Source organism: Myotis brandtii, unplaced genomic scaffold, assembly GCF_000412655.1.
Source record: "Myotis brandtii unplaced genomic scaffold, ASM41265v1 scaffold956, whole genome shotgun sequence".
NCBI lineage: Eukaryota > Metazoa > Chordata > Mammalia > Chiroptera > Vespertilionidae > Myotis > Myotis brandtii.
The window spans coordinates 164996-180222 of NW_005371949.1; the positions used below are offsets into that span (position 1 = coordinate 164996).

At 39.1% G+C, this 15227-nt stretch overlaps 1 protein-coding gene across 2 annotated transcripts in view; it reads right to left on the reverse strand.

Moving 5' to 3' along the window:
- The window catches only part of EXOC4 (exocyst complex component 4), a 653645-nt gene that overhangs the window by 124501 nt on the left and 513917 nt on the right, over positions 1-15227 (reverse strand). For both annotated transcript variants that reach the window (XM_014533235.1, XM_014533234.1), the window contains one exon: positions 11862-12017. In XM_014533235.1, coding sequence (XP_014388721.1) covers positions 11862-12017 — 156 coding nt within the window. The remainder of the gene's footprint in view (positions 1-11861; positions 12018-15227) is intronic.

Sequence of the window (15227 nt, forward strand, 5' to 3'; positions counted from 1 at the left end):
TGTAGATGTACCACAGTTTTCTAATCCACTCATCTGATGATGGGCACTTAGGCTGTTTCCAAATCTTAGCTATTGTAAATTGTGCTGCTATGAACATAGGGGTGCATATATCCTTTCTGATCGGTGTTTCTAGTTTCTTAGGATATATTCCTAGAAGTGGGAATCACTATTAAACATTCCCCAAAGTGGAAAGAATGCACTAGGTACACTGACTAAACAAAGGGCTCTAAGTTAATCTAAAGCATAAATACACAACATAAAAGCACAACTTTATTAGATATTAAATATGACCTAATATGCTAACACACACACACACACACACACACACACACTCTAAAAACAGCCTGTAAGTTGCAGAATCAAAAGCTGTCATTCATAGATAAGGGACCAAGGTGCAGAGGAGTGAGGGGCCAGACTAAAGTCACACTGAAACTTAGGGGCAGATGGAGCAGAAACCCAGACTCAGTCTCGGGGTTTTCTCCACACTCTATCCCCCTTTTTTTGGGTGCCGAGTAGATGAGTACACTGATGTATCAGTGGGTAAAGATAGTGAAAAATTCCATGTAAATTGATAAGACGTAACAACAAGCAAAGAGTTAATTGTGAAGCCATAGATTTTCAGGCCGATGGCACCTGCCCCGAGTTCCAACATAGACACAACTTGGAAGAAGGTTGCATTGAAATGCTCTGTTAGCTTGAACACAAACACATCTTTCTTCAGCTAAGCCACCAAGCAACGGTGGATTCAAACAATAAAGGGACAAGGTTTGCTCTGTAGGTGTTGAGGCTTCCAGGCCTATGCAGTTTTTCTGCCAGAAGCCACTATAAATTATGAATTTATTCAAATAGGAACAGTTTTCTAAGAAGAACATTTCTTAAGCTTCAATACAGAGTATCAATATGTAGGAATAAAATAACCAATAATTGCTTATCATGAACTGAATATATACTTTGGTTTTTCAACTACCAAGAAGGATTACAGATTTAAAAGTAAAAATGTATATAGCATTGACCTTTCTCGTCTGAGGAGTCTAGTTTATTGACCATTCTGGGTATTTCTCAAATTGCCATACAATTTCCTTTTGAAGAATCTAAATCTAGTCAGAGCATGGACACTAAACAATTGATCTCAAGCAAAGGCAGGAAGCCTAAACTTTGCAACTAAGTGTCAGGTCTTCAAGGAAGCACTGGGGGAACAGAGGGGGGAGAGTGAGGGGAGGAAGGGGGTCATGGGAGAAAGACAAAGAAAGACATGGGGACCTCTGGGGCAAAGTGAGATTCCACAGAGAAGGGTAAAGGCTTTGCATAAAATTGGCAGAAAAGTGAAGATGGTTTAAGATTAAGATTTTTCCCCCCAGGGGTAAAACAGTTAGAATGATAGTGTATTTGTAGAGAATTGTCTAACTGGCAGTGAACAGTCACTGGGTTTGAGAATGTGTGGAATTTTTTTAAGCAAGTATGAATTTAAAACCTCAGCAACAATCACTCGTGGTTAAATAACCTATAATGAGCAGTGAGCCCCTGCCCCAGCTCTCCTCATCCTTAGTCCTGTGCCCCCAAAAGAAGTACCTACAACTTAAAAAATTGTTTTTAATTCTTCCAGCTGTTATACGCACCTCATTACATAATCTGTGGAAACAGCTACTTGTTGATATATTACTTTTAGACATTTATTCTGACAGACTGCTCAATGGACTGATGAGGAATTAATTAGCTATGTTCTCCTTTTCCATCCCCAAATTGCCCCCTTCCCCTTCCTAATGTAGTTATATTACAATTTTTAGTTTTTCACTGGTTTTTAATAATATATGTACACATATCTTTACCTCTAGCAGGAGCACTCACCACACTATAAAATGCTGACTTGTCTTACTCCCCCCAAGACTGTGGGCTCCACCCCAGGAGGAAGCGCAGTTTCGGGGAGAAGATGCTGGAAGAGTTGATGTCTGAGCTGAATCCTGAAAGAGGAACTGGGCAGGTACAGGAGGTGGGCGTGGCACGAGCAGAGAGCATTCTAGGAAGAGGGATGGGCAGAGCAAAGACACAGCAGTCAGTAGGAAAGGGCACGGTGGCCTGGGGACCTGAAAGCCTTTAACAGGGAAGGAAAGACAGTGAAAAGGCAAGTGTCCTCCCGGGCCTGGCAGGGAGTGTGAGCCTGCGGCAGGGGGCAGCCATCAGTGAGGAGATGGACAGGGGGCAGGCCATCAGAGAGGAGATGGACAGGGGAGCAGCCATCAGTGAGGAGATGGACAGGGGAGCAGCCATTAGAGAGGAGATGGACAGAGGGAGACAGAAGACAGACGAGGAAAGAGGCCCTTCCATGGCAACTGGACTCACACTGCTCGCCTTGTCTCAGGCACACCTCGTCCTGCCCGGGCCCAGGCTAGATGACAGGTGTTTTTCCCTCCTCAGTGGCATGGTACGTCACTATCAGCCACACTTTCTGAAGGGCTGAGTGGGATTAAATTAGAGGGATTAATTTTCCCCCTTTATTAAGAATGTTATTAAATGTACACCTATGTGAAAAATTAAATAATTGCATGATCTAAAATTAAACAAAAATAAAATGTCTTAAACATTCTATAGGATGCTTAAATGATACTATTAGATAATTATAATCCTCAGATAACTGTATAAGAGAGATTTTTAAGTTTTTTTTTTCATTTACTGTCAATCATGCTAGTAAGTCATATCATTTTGATATAATAATAAAGTGCCTAATTTAATCTTCTTGAACATTAATTGATATGTTTGTAGCTGAGTCTCCAGTTAATTACCTGTCTTTCCTGTTTAATCTTGAGATTTAAGTCTGCTTCTCACCCTCCCTTGCTGGGCAATGTCCTCCATCTACCCATGACCTTCATCTTATTTAATTGAGGGAAAAAGAGCATTTTAGCAAGGCATTCTCTCCCCTTGTACTTATTTAATACATTCATGCTTTCTGAGTCATCTTTCCTTTTAGAATTATATTTGAAAGTGATCTTAAACATGCAGAGATGGTGAAATAAATGCCTCCATTCTAGTAAACATTTTGTCCCAGCAAACGAAAGTGTTTATTTTCCTGCACCAGAGTTTTCACTTGTTTCTTCAAATATATGTAAAGATTCTCCGATAGCTACAGTTGTCTGGAAACCCTTCATGGCTGTTGCTTTTGAGAACCTTTTAAATTTCCAAGTGAAATTTTTCTGAAAATTTATACTCTACTTCATTCAGACCATGTTTCCATCCAAATACATCCCTAGGCCCACTAGATTTCTGCTTCGTTTACTTGTCTAATCTGGGCTGGATGCAGAAACTAAAGAGGTATAAAGACCTACCAAAGGCAAAACAAAACAAAAAACTCTGAGGATCAGAAGTCAGGCTGTGAGTTTCTAAAAGGAACATGTTACCAGACATAAAGCTTAGGGAGGCCACTGAGGACATTTCCTTCCCATTAAGGCAAGCGGCTCACCATTCTTTACATGCTGTTCTTTTCATTTGAAGAGTGAGAGATCCTTCCTATTTGTATTCAGCTTCCTTGGTTCAGCATTTATTGAGGATCTCTGATGAACCCTGGGGCTCCAAAGAGGAAGGTGAAAGTGCAAACTTGCTTTCTGCTTTTACTCTGACTTGTCCCTCAGTCTCTTCCCTACTCAGGACTGCATCACACTATCTGAAACCCACATAATTTTATATCATTTTGATATTTTCTTTCCCTTGGTATTATATTGTTTATCTTTTCAATAATGATTATTTTCTTTTCTTTGACTGGACAAGCATAAAGCTCAGATGAAAGCTAAGATAATCAGTTTTAAAGTACCAGCCTCCCCTCCTCCAATAGCTGGATATTCTGTTACCAACCTATTATTGAAAGGGAGAACTCAAAACAATGTAATACATGAAATATAATACAGTGAGTACTAATGATAACACACGCAATCTAGAGTAAAGCACCTACTTGATAAAATGTTTGTGACATCAGTAGAAAGTGATTAGCATATCAGCCAAGATGATGATGATTATTAAAAATGAAGGAATAGCCTGGTCGGTGTTGCTCAGTGGTTGAGCATCGACCTATGTATGAACCAGGAGGTCACAGTTCGATTCCCGGGCAAGGCACATGCCTAGGTTGTGGGCTCAGTCCCCAGTAGGGGATGTGCAGGAGGCAGCCAATCAATGATTCTCTCTCATCATAGATGTTTCTCTCTTTCCCTCTCCTTTCATCTCTGAAATAAAAAATATATATATATTAAAAAAAAGAAAATGAGGAATAACTCAAATGTGCAAAAATACAAATTCCTGATCCATTTTTAGGCTGGTTGATCAAAGTGTTAGAGGAGGCAGATAGACGGATATGAGCTAGGAGAGGCTGGGAGAGTTAGCTGGGCTGGAGGAAATCAGTGTGAGACGTGACAAACTGAAAATAGACAATGGCAGTGGTAAGTCCCTATGTGAGCAGAAAAGATTCAGAGCCCTCCGGGATGTGGTCTCCCCAGTGGCATAACACCTAGCTGAAGGAGCCTCATTAAAGAAATAAGGGAAGGGGAGACTTACTGAGGGGCACTGCAGTCTAGGGCTATAAATACCCCAAATCCCACCCAAGCGGGGCACTGGGTTCAGTCCCAGCCAGCGGAGCTGCCCACTCAGGTCCTCTCTGAGCATAATGCTTTCCTCACCTGCTTTTGCTGTTATTTGTTGCCTCTTGTTTGAATTTAATCCTACAAGCAAGACAAGAACTGGGGGCGCAGAGGACTGTCTCTGGCCCAAGGTTACCTCCGGCCAGAAACCCCCTTGTCACTGCTGACGACAGTGTGGTAGCTCTGGGAGCCAGACCACCTGGGCTCAACTAGCGGCATTACTTCGTGGCTCTGTGAATTTGGGAAAATCATGTAATTCCTCTGCACCTCAGTTTCCTCATCTCTTGCATGGGAATAACAGCACCTGAACACCCATAATGCTGCTGCCCAGTGCCAGGCGCGAGCTGACTCTGATCGCTGTGACAGTTGAAATAGATTGTACAGTCTTTCCAGAAACGTAACCAATTATTCATCTTTCCACATGCTAGAGTTCAAGACTAATTTGTAGATTTTACAAACAAGAGTGGGCAAAAGTAGGTTTACAGTTGTTCATATGGGAAAACAATATAATAATTCATAAATAATAATACAAGAATAAACTCTGTGTTTTGCGTACTCACAGCTGTATTTTTTCACTTTTATCACCAGAAAGCTCTGGCCCTGGTTCTGCCAATTACATCTGTCCACTTAAGGATTTTCAACCCTGGCTCTAGAGAAATGATTCTTATTCTTTGATATTCTGGGGCCCTAAGTGAAATGGCGCTAAAAGACTTTTAGGACAGTCTTTCTAATACACGTGTCCCCCCCCCCCAACTCCTAGACAACCCTTAATCTTCCCCTTTACTTCCCTCAACACCTTACCCCTTCTGTTAATTACATCTCCAGAAAGTAGGGCTGCTTTTATCAGTGGATATTCATTGATCTCAAAAGGATAATATATTCATATATATGACAGGTGCAAAGACAATGGCTAGAAAGCCTGCTTTCAGCTTGTTGGGAACAAAAGGATATTTGCTATTTTTCTTTTTTCTATTGAAGCCCTGGCTTGATCTAGTTCCCCCCCTCTATTCAAAGTTAAGCCCGGAAATAATACATTTTATTTTTTAGTTAAAAAATAAGAATAGAAAAAGGCCTTGTTTAGTAATGAAGGGAACGTGACCTTTATTCAATGTGAAGGGCACTGGATTCTATATTCATCCATCCGCTAAATAGCCCTCTGAGCTCTAAGAGCTAATTACAGGAGGAGAGTGTGACTTCTCAGCCTTGTGGCTCACGCCATGCTCTATGGTACTCTAATGTGGGAAATAAAGGCTCTGTCAACGCTACCAAGTTGGAATGTCAATGAAGACTGTTCTCTACCACTTACCTTTCCTCTCAACTTCTCCTCAGGATAGAGAACATGACAGATTAAGAAGAAAGAATCAATCACACACAAAACAAATAGACCTATCATATTATTTTTCTTCCGTTAAAGCAAATATAATTTGTTTTCAAACCATGTCTAATTGCAAAAATGTAGACAGAGCTCTCAGACATAAGGTCCAGCACAAAAAACCAGATATTATAATTCAATTTATATGAAATTTGAGGACAGTGAAAACTAAACTCGGTGATAAATGCCAGAACAGTGGGTACCTTCAGGGCAGGCCTCTGGGGCCCTGGAAAAGCTCGATATTTTGATCTGGGAGGTGGTTACATGGTGTGATCACACATAATAATTCACTGAGTTATACACTTCACTTCATGTATAACTAACCAAAAATGTTAAAAAGTATAATTTGTTTTTCCTTTAAATCTAAGCGGGAAAGTGATACAATTAAGTGGGCAAGACAAGAGTAAAGGAAGCTGGAACTCACTGCTAACTCTCCTAAACCGGAAGCGGGAGGTGGCACACGAAGGTTAGCCTTTCAGATCAGCACACTCTTTCCTGGGAAGGGCTGGAAACTCCTCCCCAGGTCCAAGCTGCTGAAGAGACCTAATGAAGCTGACGAACTTCTCCTTGCAAACACAGCATGCGATTAAGGTGTGGCATTAGAATAAGCCAAGGAACGGCAGAAAAAAGACCTAGTTTGATTTAAAGTAACCTGAAAAGTTGAGGAACACACACTTTATCTTTGAGAAGGTGCCCCTAACACAACCATGAAGGGAGCGAGATGATTAAAAGGAAGGAGTGGGAATGTGCTTATCCAGACGTCTTAAAGCTCTGGCAGCAGGAAAGCGCAGTGGCAAGACTGACAGAGAGTAGAGCCTGTGGCTGACCTCGTCCTAAGACCAGGTTAGTTATTCTTATGTGGGGCTCCAATCCATCCATGTCTCAGTCACTCTTTACCACTCTTGATAGAAAAACATATGAGGCTACTCTCGTTATTATCACCATGTGATTTAAATTACGGGGCCTGTAGAGAACAGGCATAGGAAATAAAAATTTAAGAGTTTTTAATTTACTTCAGATGCTGGGGAAAATATATTCAGCATTTAAAGGTGTTAGAAAAAACACCTCTGTGACTTTGGTATAAACCTGGACTTCTAAATAGAATACAAAATTTCCTATCCATTAAAAAATAATACATTTGACTTATTAAAAGACACCATTAAGAGAGTAAAAAGGGTCTGGCCGGTGTGGCTTAGTGGTTGAGCGTAGAGCCAGGAGGTCATGGTTCGATTCCAGTCAGGGCACATGCCTGGGTTGTGGGCTCAATCCCTAGCAGGGGGCATACAGGATACAGCCGATCAATGATTCTCTCTCATCATTGATTTCTCTCTCTCTCTCTCTCTCTTTCTCCCTTCCTCTCTGAAATCAATACAAATATATTAAATGAAGAGAGAAAGTAAAAATACAACTTATAAAGTGGGAGATGATATCTATCATAAAAGAAGTTATATCCAGATATATAAAGAATTCCTACAAACCAGTACAGAAAAGACAACCTAATTTAAAATGAGTAACAAATATGTTGCAAAAAAGGATATTCAAATGGCCAGTAAATACAGAAAAATACATTAAAAGGTGCTCAACTTCCTTAGTCATGAGAGAAATGCATATTAAACCAACATGAAAGACCTCTACAAACCTACTATAAGGCTAAATTTTAACAAATGGAAAATATCAAGTATAGATGAGATATGGAGCAACTGAAACTCTCATATACTGCTATGCAAAATCTTACCATCACTCTGGAAAGTGGTTTGGAAGTGTTACTAAAATTGAACATATGCATAGCCTATGACCCAGCAATTCTACTCCTATAAATAAACAATAGAAACACTTATATATGGGGTTACCAAAAGACATAGAATATTCATGGCAGCACTATGCAAAAATAGTTCCAAACTAGAAACTACCTGGGTGCCCATAAGCAGTAGAATAAATGAATATACACATATACATACCTACACAAACAAATAATAAAACCTAAAAACTGTGACGTATTCACACAATGGAATACCATATAGACTATAGAGTGATAAAAACTTATACAACATAACATGGATTAATCTCACCAACATAATGTGAAGCAAATGGAGCCAGTCATAAAAGGATACACAACTGCACCATTCCTTTTAGAGAATCCAAAAACAGACTGAAGTAATTTGTGTGTCTAGAAGTCAGATAAGGACTACTGGAGAGAGAAGTAGTGACCAGAGGAAACACGAAAAGGATCCTTTTTACTATCATTCTGTTTCTTGATCTAGGTAGTGGTTACACAATAAAAAGGGTGAAAATGTACCAAGCTATGCCTTTGATATGTGCACATATGTTATACACATTCAAGAAAAAGTAAACTTTAGGTAATTTAAGCAGATAAATGGAAACTCTAAGAAAGAATCGAAAGGAAATGCTAACAATCAAACATACCATAAAAAAATGAAGAATGTCTTCTCTGGGCTGACCAAAAGACTGGGCATGACCAAGGAAAGAATCAGTGAGCTTGAATAATTGTCAATAGAAACTTCCAAATATGCAATCCAAAGAGAAAAAAAAGAGTGAAAAGACAGTACAGACTATTCAAGAACTGTGAAAAAGTTACAAAAGGTGTAATGTATGTGTAATGGCAATAACAGAAGGAGAATAAAGGAAACAATATGCAGAAGAAATATTGCAGCAATAATAACTAAGAATTTTCCAGACCAGTGACATACACCAAACCGCAGACCCAGGAAGCTCAGAGAACACCAAGCATGAAAATTCCAAAATATATACATCCAGGCATAAACTGTTCAAATGGCACAAAATTAAAACAAAGAGAAAAACCCTCGAGGAATTCAAAGGAAAAAATCACCTTACCTATAGAAGAACAAGAAAAAAAATTACAGTGGACCTCTCTTCAAAAATTACAGAAGAAGAATGAAGTGAAATATTTAAAGTATTAAAAGAATCACCATCCAATGAATGCTCTACGCAGTGAAATTATTCTTCAAGAGTGAGGGAAAGATAAAGTCTGTCTCTGACAGACAAAAATTGAGAGCATTTGTCACCAGGAGACCTGTCTTATAAGAAATGTTAAAAGAACTTCAGGGGAAAATTGAGAGCATTTGTCACCAGACCTGTCTTATAAGAAATGTTAAAAGAACTTCAGGGAAAAGGAAAATGATATAGGTTAGAAAGTTGGACGTACATTAAGAAAGGAAGAGCACTAGAAAAGAAAAACCTAAAGGAAAACATACCTGTTATTTCTCTTATTCTTAATTGATCAACAGGTAACGGTTTGCTCAAAATAATAAAATTATGTGCAGTGATTGTAGCTTATGGAAAAATGAAGGGAATGAGAGCAGAGCCATAAGGAATGGGAGGAAGGCACTGGAATACTCTGTTAGAAGGGCTTGCATTCCCCATGCAGTGGGATCGTGTTATTTGAAAGTGGACTTGGATTAGTTTAAATGTATCTTGAAAACTCTAGGACCACCACTAAAAACAGTAAAAAAATAAGTATAATTTATATGCTAACAAGGAAGAAAAAAATGGAATCCTATAAAATGCTCAATTAAAATCATAAGGGGAAAAAGCACAATCCATAAAATAAAAAATCAATACATTTGAATTCAATTAAAATTAAAGACTTCTGCTCTACATAAGACATTGTGAAGGGAATTAAAGACAAGGCACAGACTGAGGGAAAATCTCTGCAAAACACATATCGATAAAGGACTGGTATCTAAAATACACAAAGAACTCTTAAAACTCAAAAATAATAAAACACACAACCCAATTAAAAATGGGCAAAAGATCTAAACAGATATCTCAACATGTGTCATTACAAAAATTAAAACAATGAGATACCACAACACAACTATTAGAATACTAGAGGCCGGGTGCACAAAATCGTGCACTCGGAGTGGTCCCTCAGCTCGACCTGCGTCCTTTTGCATTTCTATATTAGCCTTTTATTATAGGATACCAAATTCAAAACACCAAATGCTATTAAGGATGTGGAGCAACAGGAACTCTCATTCATTGCTGGTAGAAATGCAAAATGGTACAGCCACTTTGAAGATAGTTTGGCAGTTTTTTGTGAAACTAAACATACTCTTACCATATGATCTAGCATTGCAATCCTTGGTATTTACTCAAATAAATAGAAAATTTACACCCTCACAAAAACCTGCACATGAATGTTATCAATAGGTGAATGGATGAACAAACTATAGCACGTCCATACAATGAAATATTATTCAGAAATTTCAAAACAAAGAGTTATCAAGCTACAAAAAGACATGAAGAAAACTTCAGTGCATATTGCTAAGCAAAATAAGCCTACCTGACAAGGCTACATACTATATGATTACAAATATATGACATTCTGGAAAAGAAAAAATGATGGAGGTGGCAAAAAAAAAATCAGTGATTAACCAGGATTTGGGGAAGGAAAGCAGGGATGAATAGGAGGAGTAACGGAGAATTTTTAGGGCAGCAAAACTATTATTTTGAATGGTAGATACATTCATTATACATTTGTCAAAACCCATAGAATGTATAACAAAAGGAGTGGACCTTAATGTAAACTATAGACTTTAGTCAATAACAATATATCTATGTTAACAACTGTACCACACTGATGTTAAAAATAGAGAAAATTGGGGGATGAGTGAGGGGATATATAGGAAGTCCATGATTTTCGATAAAACTTTTTATGAACCTAAAACTGTTCCTCCTAAACTAAAGACTGTTCATAGTTTTCTTATATCAAAGTAACTAGTTAACAGGTTTCTCTGAGATCATTTGAATAATGGGAAAGAAAAATATAGATAGGAAGACTTTAGGATAAATTACTGGTGAATTTTGAGTATCATGATTTGAGAAAGTTTTAAATGGCCCTTTAGCATATTTTCATAATAAAATGATGGTAAAATATGGCACTACAGGATATGAATATGGTTAATGTTATGAGCTGTAAAGACCTATTTATCTATAGTTTTGAACTACATTCTGAGAAACAGAAGAGGTCACAGCAGTCTTATGATAAAATGAAAGTAAGATACTGGCCATTCCTTCTTTTATTCCTTTTCTGGTCTTTGCTTCTTTAAAGTGCTTTTATTTTATTTTTATTTGAACTATTTCTTTATTCACCTGGATAGGCAAAAGACAATAGGAATAAAATTAATTTTCATGTGACAACGTATTACTTTCCCCTCTACTTTATAAACTAGGTGGGATGTTTCACTGTGGCAAACCCGCCTGTGAAAATGAGTAGCTTCATCAAATTAGGCCCTAAGTAAAAAATTTAAATTGAACTTAGGTAAATACTGAGTGATAAAGTTGAAGGAGAGACATTACTTTTGTCAAAATAATCAAAAAGCAATCAGAGAAAATACAATGTATATGAACAGACATGGGGAGCACATTTGTATTTCCAGAAAGTTTAACTAACGGTTTTCTGAGGTGAAGAACATGCTAAGAACAACTGTAATATGTGCTGTATGGGCAGGAACTTTTCTTAACAACTGTCCGTCATATTTCCAGGTGTGGTGCTTACAATAAGGTGAATACAGCTTTGCTGAATAAGTGAATGAATGCATACACTATTTGTCCCCTAAGAGGGGAGAAGGACCTACAAATTGAAATATATTTTAACTCAATTTAGTAATGCTCCAAATTTGATTCATGTCACTCACTGCCTTCTAATGTTTTGAGCACAAGGCATAGTTGCATGGGAAGTGAGGTGTATTAGGATGAAAACAGACTTGACTAAGTTTGGTTCATTGCTACTTGATATTTAAAATTGGCCAAAATTTCACACAAGAAAGAATTAGCTAAACAGATGTTTTTCCTCCTCATGCTCAGTACAACTTAGAAAATAGACCTTTTACCTTATGAAATCTTCTTCATCTTCTCTCTTTGGCCTCAGCTGTTTGGGCTGAGCCATATTGATCCAGTTGGGTAGAGATTTCAAGAGTCTGCTTATATCATCATCTTTTGCCCAAGATGCACTGATGACAAGTTTTTCTTCCGACTGGACGATGCCCCTAAACACAAGGCAGAAAAGGGACACGTCAGCACATTGCTTCATATCTGGCTGGCACTTGTCATCGACCTCTGCTACACAGAAAAGATGCCTCACCCCTCTCTCTTACTAACATAATCCATTACCTGGGTTGGGGGCAGTGACACCATTAATAGGTCCTGTTACTGGGAACAACCATTTCTGGACTTCATTCTTAGATTCTTCATTGTGGAGTCATCTTAAAGGCTAAAAATGCTAACTAGCCCTCCTTTATGGTAGATTTTTTTGGGGGGTGTATTTCAACAAAGATGTTAAATAAGGTGGAGTAACCATATAGGAGAATGCTATTAAATGACAACATAAACGGTACTGAAAGGTGACAGAGTGTTATAAAGGGTTGTCCTCTGGCTTCTTGGTTTAAACTACCAATTAGTTCTACTTGAAGTTACTCTTTGAACTGTGGACACCCCTGCATTTAAAGCAAATGCACCATCACAGAGAAACCTCCGCCCTGATATTTGGCAGAATGTCTCTGATTCTCATCCTTTACAGTGGTCGTGACGAGTGGCCTGGAGGTGACAGGTTCAGGCCCTTTAACAGGGCCCGTGGGTTAGCCATTGACACTGCTCTTACCAGAATGTACCTGTAAAGTCATCTTAAACGTTCAATTTCACCTTCATTAAAAAGCTTCTCTTTCTGTTCAACATTTCTGTCCCTATCGCTATTGTGAATGGTCTAAAATCTTCATCAGCAATTGTAGGGACAGAGCGACAATGACTTATGAAGCGAGTGCTGATTGGCTGGTTCCCTCTGAAGCTGACCAAGGCTCCAGGAAGCTCCCCCAGCCCAGGGAGGGACTTATTGTGGGATGAGGGATGTATTGGGGATGTCATGCAGTTCTCTCCATACAATATACATGTGGTGTACTAGTATATGCACGTATGTTCGATAAAACTTCCTTTACCCAAGAGGCAGTTTAATGTTTTAGGCAAAATAAGTTGAAGCTGAAACCCTTGACTCATGACAACGTGATCCCAGGTAACAGGGCCTCAGGGCTGCCTGGAAATGAGCTAGAATAACAAGAGAACCAAGGTTGATTTCTAGAATACTTCTCATCCTAAGCGAAAGTTTTCTAACAGTAGTATGGTTAGTGGTACAAAAACATACTCTCAAATTACTCACAGTTACCTTCAATCCCCGTTTCTCCCCTATATTTTTGCATAATTTCTGAAATATTTATGGATTAATCCCACAGCCTAACTTTCACACTTTTTATACTTGGGGGGCTGGGTGCAATCTTAAGGAGTGGCATCACCTCACATTTATGGTACGCCATGCCAGATGGACCCGCCATGCTCTTAGGCATTCTTCTTACCTGTCTCTGATCGACTTCCTCTCCCATTTCCCTCAATGACTATTTTTTAAGCCTGTACTCTTTATCTCCTCATTGCTTCCTCCCCGCACCCCAGTCTTCCTATGTGACAGAGGAGGGGACCTAAGTACATACTTTCAAACACTCCACCTCTGATCCCCCACAGAAGTATATGCAAATCTGTTTCATTCTCATTCACCCCCAGTAATCTCTCTACCTAGGCTTTTGAGGATCATTTCCGTCCCCCCCCCGCCCGCCCACAATGATCCCCTCCTTTTCCTTATATCTAGTCCCTTCTTAACCATGGTTTAGCTTTCTGTGGTTTCAGTTACCCAGGGTCAACAGTGTTCTGAAAATATTAAAAGAAAAATTCCAGAAATAAATAATTGATAAGTTCTGAGAAAGGTAATGAAATCCTGTGGACCCCACCCAGGATGTGACTCCACCCTCTGTCCTGAGTCTCCATACCGTACACCCGCCACCCATTAGTCACTTAGCAGCCATCTCATTATCAGATTAACGGCCATGGCATCACAGTGCCTCTGTTCAAGGAACACTTATTTTACTTAATAAGGGCCCGAAGCACAGAAGTGATGTTGGCAATTCAGACATGCCAAAGACAAGCCATAAAGTACTCCCTTGAAGTGAAAAGGAAGTTCTCAATTTAGGGAGAAAAAAACTGCATGCCGAGGCTGCTAAGATTTCTGGTAAGAAGGAAGGTTCTACCCATAAAATTATGAAGAAAAATTCATGCCAGTTTTGCTGTCTCGCCTGAAACTGCAAAAGACACGGCCACAACAGTATATAATAAGTACTTAGTTAAGACTGAAAAGACATCAAATGTGTTAGTGGGAGAAATGAATGGAAAAAGTGTCCTGACTGAGAGCCATTAGCCAGGGTCCCCGAAACCATGACCCCAAGCCGTTCACTAAAAGTGAGGATGGTTCCACAGATGCAGGAAGAGGTCTGGACTGAAAATACAAAAAGTACTGATAGTATCACTACATTGTTCTATTGTATGATTACTTATTGTTAATCTCTTACTGTGCCTAATTAATAAATTAAACTTTATCATAGGTATGCATATATAGGAAAAAGCAGTACATACTGGGTCCAGCACTATATCCACTTTCAGAAATCTACTGGGGATCTTAAAACGTATCCCCCACAGATAAGAGGGGACTACTATCTATAATAATAAAAGTGTAATATGCTAATTAGACCGAACGTCCTTCCGGACATCCTTCCTGACGAAGCCAGGGCTGTGAGGGAAGTGAGGGAAGCCCAGGTCCCGGGTGCCAGAGGGAAGGCGGTGCTAGCATCCAGGGGAAGAAAGGCCTACTCTTTTTTTTTTTAAATAAGTCTTTATTGTTCAGATTATTACAGATGTTCCTCTTTTTTCCCCCCATAGCTCCACTCCACTAGGTTCCCACCCCACCCCATGCCCTTACCCCCTGCCACTGTCCTCATCCATATGTGTAAGATTTTTGTCCAATCTCTTCCTGCACTCCTCACACCCTCTTCCCCCCAAGAATTGTCAGTCCACTCCCTTTTTATGCCCCTGCTTCTATTATATTCACCAGTTTATTCTGTTCATCAGATTTTTTTATTGACTTAATTTTTAGATTCACTTGTTGATATGTATTTGTTGTCACTTTGTTGTTCATAATTTTTATCTTTACCTTTTTCTTCTTCTTCCCCTTCTTAAAGAATACCCTTCAGCATTTCATATAATCCTGGTTTGGTGGTGATGAACTCCTTTAGCTTTTTCTTGTCTGTGAAGCTCTTTATCTGACCTTCAATTCTACATGATAGCTTTGCTGGGTAGAGTAATCTTGGTTGTAGGTTCTTGCTATTCAT